This window comes from Crocuta crocuta, unplaced genomic scaffold, assembly GCF_008692635.1.
Source record: "Crocuta crocuta isolate KB4526 unplaced genomic scaffold, BGI_CrCroc_1.0 scaffold107, whole genome shotgun sequence".
In the NCBI taxonomy this organism is placed as follows: Eukaryota; Metazoa; Chordata; class Mammalia; order Carnivora; family Hyaenidae; genus Crocuta; species Crocuta crocuta.
Genome location: NW_027531877.1, coordinates 810,535 through 820,441, shown reverse-complemented (window position 1 = coordinate 820,441; position 9,907 = coordinate 810,535). Strand labels below are relative to the sequence as shown.

Genomic DNA, 9,907 nt, shown 5'->3' with positions numbered 1-9,907 from the left:
CTTAGGTCATGATCTCGCGGTTCGCGGGTTTGAGCCCTGCGTCGGGCTCTGTGCTGACTGCCAGCTCAGAGCCTGGAGCCTGTTTCAGAGTCTGTGACTCCCTCTGTCTCTGACCCTTCCCTGATCACGCTGTCTCTCTCCTAGAAATAAATAAAAATATTTAAAAAAAAATTTTTAATGTGTATTTTAGAGAGAGGGAGGGAGAGAGAGAGAGTGGGGAGGGGGCAGAGAGAGACAGAAAGGGAAAGAGAGAATCATAGCAGGCTCAAGGCTTTGACCTATCAGCACGGAGCCCAACATGAGGCTCGATCCCACAAACTGTGAGATCATGACGTGAGCCTAAGTCAGACACTTAACCGACTGAGCCACCCCTAAAAACCACATTTCTATCTGAGTGAGATTATCCAAGAATTACTGTATATGAATGCAGAGAAAGACCAGACTAATGGCAAAGGCAAAACTTGAATTTCTGAGAATATGATTTTTCCACTAATTTCAAATAACTTGGTAATAATATATGCATTATAACATAGAGGGTAATAGTATATTCTTAAGAATTAGAATTCTGTGGATTCAAATGATAGTTTAGCCATTAAAATCTGTGTGACCTTGGGCAAGTTTCTTTACCCTCTCTAACCCTCAGTGTCTTTATCTGTAAAAAGAGAATTAAAATAGTACCTCTTTTGAGGAGTTGTAGGAAAGGAATATAAAAGATAATAATACATATACTAAAGCATTTCATTTCATCGTGACACAAAATTGTTAGCCTGAAGTTGTAACACTGATATTAATGGCAGTAAATAAAAGTTAATAATATCAAGATAGGAAAGAAGGTAAGAATAGAAAAATGGTCACCATATAACCAAATTAGAAATGTACTGTCAGGGGGCGCCTGGGCGGCTCAGTCAGTTAAGCATCCGACTTCTGATCAGCTCATGATCTCGCTGTTTGTGGGACTGAGCTCCAAGTCCAGTTCCATGCACAGCCTGTTTGGGATTCTCCTTCTCTGCCCCTCTCCTACTCGTGCACATGCACACATTCTCTCTCAAAATAAATAAACTTTTAAAAAATGTTTAAAAAAAAAAAAGAAGAATATTGTCAGGATGTCCCATGGCCAGTCATTCATATTAGAATTAATTATAAGAAAACCAACTACAGTAAGAAAAATTGATACTTCATCAAACTTTGTTTAAAAATTTTTTAATGTTCATTTTTAAGAGAGAGAGCATGCGAGAATGTATGGGAGAGGGGCAGAGAGAGAGGGAGACACAGAATCCAAAGCAGGGTGTCGGCCAAAGCCCAAAGTGGGGCTCAAACCCACGAACCATGAGATCATGACCTGGGCCAAAGTCAGATGCTCAAGTGACTGAGTGACCACGTGCCCCTAACGCAACTTTTTTAAGGGAGGGGAAAGGAGGACATCAGCCCCTATTAAAGGTAAATGCCTGCATTTAATCTTTAGGTTTGTGACTATGCTCTGTAAAGATCCTAACATATGGCTGTAATCATAAATAAAAAGATCAAATAATAATCTTACTGCAGTATTTTAGATTCTCAGTTATTAGTGTGAAACACAGCTCTCATAATACAAAGCAGGCCAAAAGTGACCAATTCTTTGAAGGCAAGGGATCATGTCATTTCATCTTTCTTTACTTAGTACATAGTGCAGTGCCCAGTAAATAGCTAAAACAGCCTAAAGGTATATAAAATAGCAACTAAAAATTAAATATTTTTATTTTTAAATATAGTACAATTATAACTTTTTTAAAAACTTATTTTGAGAGAGATAGAGACAGCCCGAGTTGGGGAGTGGCAGACAGAGGGGGAGAGAGAGAATCCTAAAGCAGGCTCCACACTGCCAGTGCAGAGCCTGACATATGGCTCAGACTCATGAAACTGACCAAGAGATGGATGCTTAACCGAATAAGCCACCCAGGTGCCCCTATAATTACAGCTTTAAAATAAAATCTGGAGACAAAGTTATTAAAAAACATTTATTTGAGATGATTATTTGGCACACTCTTCAAAACGACAGTGTGTAAATAATCTTGGACCTCAGTGAGGTCTGAAATGCTATACTGAACTCCGGTATAACAGCAACAAAGAAAGTCTGAGGCATTCTCACCTCTTGGATTTGCATCCATATCTCCAGATGTTAGGCCAATCAGGTTGGGGCGCTGTGTCTGTGTTCTAGAAAAGAACTGTCTATACTGAGATCTACCAGAACTGGTAATACTAGGAGCTTCTGGATTATAACCATCTGGTTCATATGTATCTAGGGGAAAACAAAACAACAAAACATGTAACAAATAAGAGAGTGGTTAAGTAATTTTTCATTACTGTAAAGTAAACAACTGCAAAAAATGAATTTTTCTTTGACAAATATATCAACCTATACATACATACAAATGTATATATGTTTACATATATATTTGATTTACAATGTATATTAATACATCTGTTAGAAGTGAAATAAAAATGCTCCTGTCTCAAAACACAGATACATATATACATTCTTGATTACAGAAATAGTTCCAGATTCATCTACCTCACTAACCATTTTAATCCTATAATCACTTAATCCAAACCTCAGTAAATATTTTTAAAAGAAATATGCACATACATGAATACCATACATAAAGGACTGGTTGAATTTCCTCTGTTATGTTTCCCCAATTTCTAGGTACTCTTTTTTTTTTTTTAACTTATACCCAAGTTAGTTAGCATATAGTGCAGTAACACTGCAGTACAGTGATTTCAGGAATAGATTCCAGCAAATTGTCCCCTACATATAACAACCAGTGCTCATCCCAGCAAGTGTCTTCCTTAATGCCCCTCATTTATTTAGCCTTCCCCCAACCCGAGGTATTCTTTTAAGTAGGGGGAAATCAATCCACTAATCTGGTTACCTACAGCTTAAAATGGAGATAGAATAGCTGGTTTCATACAAAAACAGCATTTCAAACGTTTTATTTCAAACAGCTAAAAAAAAATTTTATATTTACAAATGTAATCATGATCTTACTACCACCCCATCAATGCCACTTTTATCACATTCCCTTTGTTTTCTCTACACCTAATATTTAATTTTTAACTTTCTAACACTAAATAGCTATTTTGTTAGCGTTAAAAAAAATTCTGAATATGTTCATCTCTAAATGGTATATATTCTCTTCATCCGACGTACAATGAAACAAGGATTGAGATCAAGTGAAGGCACTGGTTTTCAAAACTGTGATTTAAACGTCTTTGGGTTTCTTTTTCTTGGTGGAAAAATGTTCTTGGAGTTCACATTAAGTTTCAGGTATAAGGTAAGAGGCATTCAGATCCTTATTAATGGCCAACCAATAATATAATTCAAAGTATAAGATCAGCAAACTATGATTAAAAAAAAGTTTTCAGTTAGCACTTGGTAGTCTTGAAAGAAAATCTCCTATAGCTGCAGGTTTTAAAGAAGTTACATAATCAAATGACCTTGTTCTATAATTCCTGAGAACACACAGAACCCCTAGAAACTTAAAAGTCCTTTAGTCAATTATGATGAACTAAAATCTAAAGGGAAAGCAAGAAATGTTAAAAACCTCATGAAACACCTGCAAAGCACTCCACAGGTCTTCCAAATGTACACGTAGGCAGGATGGAGAGTTTTTAAGAAATCACTACATTATACAGAGCCAGTCCACACATGGGGCAGAGCGGGGAAAAAAGACATGTTCACCCATGATCAGCAAGAAAACAGATGTTTTTGGTTTATTTTTAAAAAACTAACCTAGTTTTTCTTATAATGTATAACTGATTAGAACATTCAAGTAGAGACTCTCTTCCTCTTTACCTTATTAGAAAATAGTTCAAAGAACTACCATGACTTTTGTTACTGAGGCACTAAAAGTCAACACAGAGGACACCAGAAATGACAGACACACAGGAGGCCTAATCATCTAGCAACCACTAGGGACAAATCAAAGAGACAGAGGAACAGAAAAGAAAACTACCTCAGAGGTTTAGCGGGAATTTGTGACGGCAGATCAGGATGCCAGTCACTACGTAGGCTGGCAAGCTATGATACGAAAGATCAGAGAGGTGGATGGCCATCTGTAGCAAAGCTTACCTGGGACCAGAGGGGTGGGGCTGGAGACTGAGGTATGGTACCCAATGGAGGATCCCATGAGGTTTCGAGGTGGCACCAAACGAGCTGCCAACAGAGGAGGCGGTGTCCCCAACTGAAGTCGCTCAGATGCAGCAGCACCATGTTCACGAGAGTACATGGGCTGTCCTACAGAGGAAAGAATAGGAGGGCAGCTGGGAATGAGAGTCACAAGCTCAGGGAGTGATGTACTTCCTGAGACTTCAGCCAAGAACTGAGAAAGTACACCAAAATGCCAGTTGAGAAAGGTATTACTGAGATTCTTACTAACTCAAGAAACAGGCATATAACTAGGTAGGATGCACTGAAATATAAAGAAAGAGTAAGAATTAGGTAGTATGACTGTATAATCTCCATTTTTCATAATCTTAAGTGGAGTAATTATATGCTAACTGTACCCAAAACTGAACCATACAACGCTATCTGATAAAGGAGCCCTGAGCACCTCGCATAGAGTTTCGCATCCAGTGAGACAGGTAGTTTTTTGAAGACTGTTGTCACATTCACTAAAAACAAAAACTCTCCTTCTCAAATCACATAATTTAAGGTGACACAAAACATACTCCCATATCTCAGAGCAGAAAAAAGAACAATACAGAAATTAAAAACAAAAAACACCACAAGCATATCTTCACAGAACATGAGAAATGTTCAAAAGAAAAACACTAAACAAGATAGTGAAAATTTGTTATCCCATGAGCAGGTAGATAACAAGTACAGACAAAGAAAAAAAAAGACAAAACCCGAGATAAACAGACCAACTACTGTACATGTGAAATAACCTGATATTAAGAACCACTTTTTTGGGGGAAAAAAAAAAAACACATTTAGAGCTTACATACATTAACAGAGGAATGTCTGACACAATGAAGTCAAATTTGGTAGAACAAAAGAAGTCAAGGAGCGGGGTTTTTCTTTCGTTGGTCACTTAATAGTATCTGTTTTACTAACTACCCCCTGAGACTTATATATAATGTTTACTCAAAACCTTATATTTAAAGTCAGATGTTCACTATGTGGCACAAGATAAAGTGAATTTCGAATTTTTTTACACCTGATAAATGTCCTTTAAAGTTACAGAATTCCAAAAGATTTTTTAAAATTATTTCAATGTTTATTTATTTGACAGAGAGAGAGAGAGAAAGCAGGGGAGGGGCAGAGAGAGAGGGAGACACAGAATCAGAAGCAGACTGAGCTGTCAGCACAGAGCCTGACAAGAAGCTCCAACTCACAAACTGTAAGATCATGACATGATCCCAACTCAGACACTTAACTGAATGAGTCACCTAGGCACCCCTCCAAAAGATTTTTAATACACTTTACTAGAACACGCCACAAAACCACCACCTGATTTCACAGTAAATGTACAAGAGAAACAAATGTACTAAATTTTACTACCCTTCTCTTCCTATGTATGAAGCAAAGGAGCAGGTGACAAATCATACCGTATAGCACAACTGTGTGCTTAGCACCAATTCTTTCAAAATTTGTGTTAAAAAAGGATCTTTCGATCATTACATTGCAAAAATAATCTAACATATCACCAACGATCCGAAAATAGTTGTTAAGAACGACCTACTGGGCAGAATTTCCTGCAGAATGGAGCGTGGATAATAACTTTTAATAACTTTTAATAACGGTCTTAAAAGTAAAATGAAAAGTTAAAGGCTAATCTGCACAATATCTTGTCAACATGAATGACAACATGCATTTAATTTCAGAAAAACGGCTGTTTTTTCAAATGCACCTGTTTTTCGTCAACAACACTTACTGAGATCTCTAAATACAATTGTGAGATACAAAAGGTCCTTAAATAAATAGTCTGATTCTAAGTCTGGGCAGAAGATTAAGAGGAACCTGGTACACCTTCACATATACACACGGTGCTTCCAGAAGCATGACGACTATCAAACACTAGGTGTGTCAAACAAAACAATCTGCAGAAGCCACATGAAGAGGATCCCACTGGTCAAAAATGAAAGAAACACCAAAAAGGGATGTAATGAGATGAAACATATCATGCATGTTAAAAATCCACGAGATCTTAATGATCCCCTATGGAATATCCTAGGAAAGCAAGTCTTTCTTTCCTGATAAATGAAAGAAAACAAGCATTTATCCTGTCTTTCCTATACAAACTGCATCTCAAGTCAACTCAACACTACTGAGTTTTACTTTGTAGAATGCCAGTGAATAAATGTAGAAGAAATTACAGAATTAGAATATTACACTTTTATAACCCTAATGAAAAAACAGATCTAAGCAGTGATCAGAAACGGCTGCTGAAACCAAGAGTAACTTTCAGAATGGATGAATCAGGATGAAAACACCTATACACACTGATCAGTATTTGTAACACAGACAAACTCTCCAAATATAGCCCCCAATTTAGGAAATACAGAAGAAAGAATAATGTGTTAAGTGACATAAGGGGATGTAATGTGCCAAATCCAGAATATGAAAAAATTCTTCAGGACAAATGATCAGTTTCTTCAACAAGGAAAAACAAAACAAAAAAAAAAGGTACAAGAAACTGTAACAGATGTAAAGACCTACGAAATATATCTTCTAAATATAATATGTAACCTTGTTTGAATCCAGCTTCAAATGAACTACCTGCAAAAGGACACTTACAATACAATTTGGAAATATGAACACTGATTGGATATTTGACAAAAAACTTATAAATTATTTTGAGAGTGTAATAAAGTACTGTGATTGTGTGTTCAATCCTTATCTTTTAGAGTTAAGTCATGAAATTCTACAGATGAAATAATCAAGTCAGGGATGAGTTATAGATGAAGTCAAGATTAACTCTGTATGTTGAGAAGCACTAAAGTCCATGAGTGGGGAAGATTCCTATAGTATTTGTTTTCCTTTTGTATATATTTGAGATTTTCCATATTAAGTTTTCTTAAATGAAATACGTTACAGTAACGGTGAAGGTAAGCTGATCACAATTTATATTCATTAATTTTAGTTCTGATCAGCACAGAGAGTGAATGGAGAATTTCAAAGTGCAAACACCCCAAGTTGATGCTCCTAAGTTTTTCATATATATTATATGCCTGATACCAGAACTCTCACATTTTTAAAAATAAAGTTTATTTATTTTGAGAGAGAAAGAGAGTGAACAGGAGAGGAACAGAGAGAGAAGAAGAAAGAGAATCCCAAAAAGGCTTTGCGCTATCAGAGCAGTACCCAACACAGGGCTTGAACTCACAAACTACGAGATTATGACCTGAGCCAAAACCAAGGATCAGACACTAGTAACCAATTGAGCCCCCCAGGCGCCCCCAAAATTTTCACAATCTTAATGTTAACTCTAGTCAGGTGAAGATAGTCTTCATTCAAATACAATTTTTAGCTACTCTTCGTAATTTCCTGATTTTGTCTTTAAAAGTATTCCAAGGGGAAATACATCTTAAACTTTAAACTACAAGCTCAATTAGAAAGCAAAAAAGCCACACCTGACAATTATTGGCTATACTCATCATGTATCTTCAGTATTAGAACCCAAGGTCCCTGGCACACAATCAAAAGTTCCAGGGCCTAAATGGTGCCTGGTACATAGTAGGAATTCAATAAAGATTCACTTAAAGAAGTGATGAAAGCTTATTAGAAGTATCCCAATGACAAGTATTTTGGATGAAAATCTGTATGTTGAAATGGACAATAAGATAATGAATGTAAGACAAAAAGTAAAACACAAGGCGAGAGAAACCCCCAGACAACATTCAATGACTCTATCAGATAGGAATAAATTTTCTAGACCTCAAAATCCAAGATTCTGCACAAAGAAATATTATGCATTCCACAGAATTAAATGAGGAATCTCAAATTTAGTAGGTGTATAGGGCTTTTAATAATTTCACACAGTCGATAAGAAGAAATGTATTTTCAGAAAAATAAAGATAATTTACATAAGTTCATATGAAGACTGATAACTGCCTTCAACCTAAAACATCAATCCATAAAACAGAGGATGTTGTATTCTATTACTCTTTCACACACTCGTTACAGTGAGCTTAGCAATGATAAAATAAAACTACCACGTCTTCTTCAGAGAAACGTAAAAAAGAGACCAAATTAAAAAAAATTTTTCTAATCTTTTATTATTTTTGAAAGAGACAGAGTGTGAGCAGGGGAGGGCAGAGAGAGAGGGAGACACAGAATCTAAAGCAGGCTGTAGGCTCTGAACTGTCAGCACAGAGCCCGACGCGGGGCTCAAACTCACTTGAACAGTGAGATCGTGACCTAAACTGAAGTCGGCGCTTAACCGACTGAGCCACCCAGGTGCCCCAAGACCAAATTTAAAGGAGAAAAGGGATTATTAAAACTGGTCCTGAAAACCAAAACATTATACACTTTATTGTTTATTTCAAATTTGGGTAATATGTCTTAAGTACCCCAGAGGACAGACATGACTTTAATCGGTGCTATAATACTGCTCTTTCCATACAATTCCATCTATTGCTGAAGTCATTTTCAGAGCTGTGATATTTTTAATGCAGCAAAACAACAAAATCTCAGAGTTTCTTCTAAACTGTATCTATTCAACAAACATCTTTTTAATAGCATTACCAAAAGCCATATATATCCTACCCAGTTTTACAGGGAAGATAATTCCTTTACTTTTAATATTCAATTGTCCTATTGCAAAACAAGTAATAACTACAGGCTACATGACGGTTTTATTTTTGACAGAATTAGTTCCTTTGTAACCTGTATTTCTGAACCACTCCGTTCATCTGGTTACAATGTCAAAATATACTGTACTTGGTTTTTTTTCTTTTTTTACAACACATTTCTTCTCCATGCTTAGATTTTTAGCTTCTTAGAAGAATCGTTTCTTACTCATCTGTATATTCCTGGTATTTAACCTTGAGGAGACTCCTATTTTTACCTTCAAACCCCCAGATTTCATTTTTCTCTGTATATCCTGGGTTTCTACAGACATAACTTTCAACTAAATACCATCTGATAAGCTGTATTCCACTATAAACAATTTCTGTGTTGTGAATTTTAGTGATAACTTTAACAACAATAAAATATCCATAATTTATACTTTCCCAACTTATTAAACTTTGAGAGCTCAAGTTCTCTAATACATTGTAAACACAGTTTTTTTTACTTTGAAGTTGTAATTTTTTTGGAAATTACTCATTACACTATTAAGAAAAATATACCTAAACAATTTGAAGGATTCAACTAATTTCTAAAAGCAAATTTAAAAAAAAAAACAAAACTATTTTTAAAACTACTACATACAAAGATACAAAAATTTATGTCTAATGAACTATATCAAAAAATTATTTACCTGTTTAGAATGTAATCAGAAACCATCTCCTATGTTTTCTAATTTCTCTATGAATTTCAGAAACAAATTTTAACTTTTAAAAAAGGAAGAGAGTAGTTTGCATTGCACAGAGAGTATTAAATTGTCTGAAACAAATAATTCTGTAACTTTCAAAACATCTGGCTGCCAACCAACTAAATCTCTTTAAGACACTGGTGCAGTATACGGGACTATCCTCTAAAGCAGTAATTCACAAATGCCAAAAGGAAGCTATCACCTTTTATTGGTCTGAGACAAAATGAGGGGAAAAACGTAACTAGTATTTCATAAAACCAAATATAAAAAGATTGTTCTTTTTTCTGCTACTGTCTTTTTTATGTAAAGATATATTTTTTAAATAGAAATATTAAATATTTTCACATACAGTTTCTTAATGGGGGCAAACAAGAAGTTGCTAATTAAAT

The 9,907-nt window shown here is 35.5% G+C and overlaps 1 protein-coding gene across 1 annotated transcript in view; it reads right to left on the bottom strand.

Annotated features, from left to right (window-relative positions):
- RBM27 (RNA binding motif protein 27) overlaps window positions 1-9,907 on the bottom strand; it is a 72,706-nt gene that overhangs the window by 27,886 nt on the left and 34,913 nt on the right. Inside the window, exons 10-11 of the mRNA XM_077773047.1 lie at window positions 4,109-4,273; window positions 2,126-2,275 (exon numbers count right to left, since the gene is read on the bottom strand). Coding sequence (XP_077629173.1) covers window positions 2,126-2,275; window positions 4,109-4,273 — 315 coding nt within the window. The remainder of the gene's footprint in view (window positions 1-2,125; window positions 2,276-4,108; window positions 4,274-9,907) is intronic.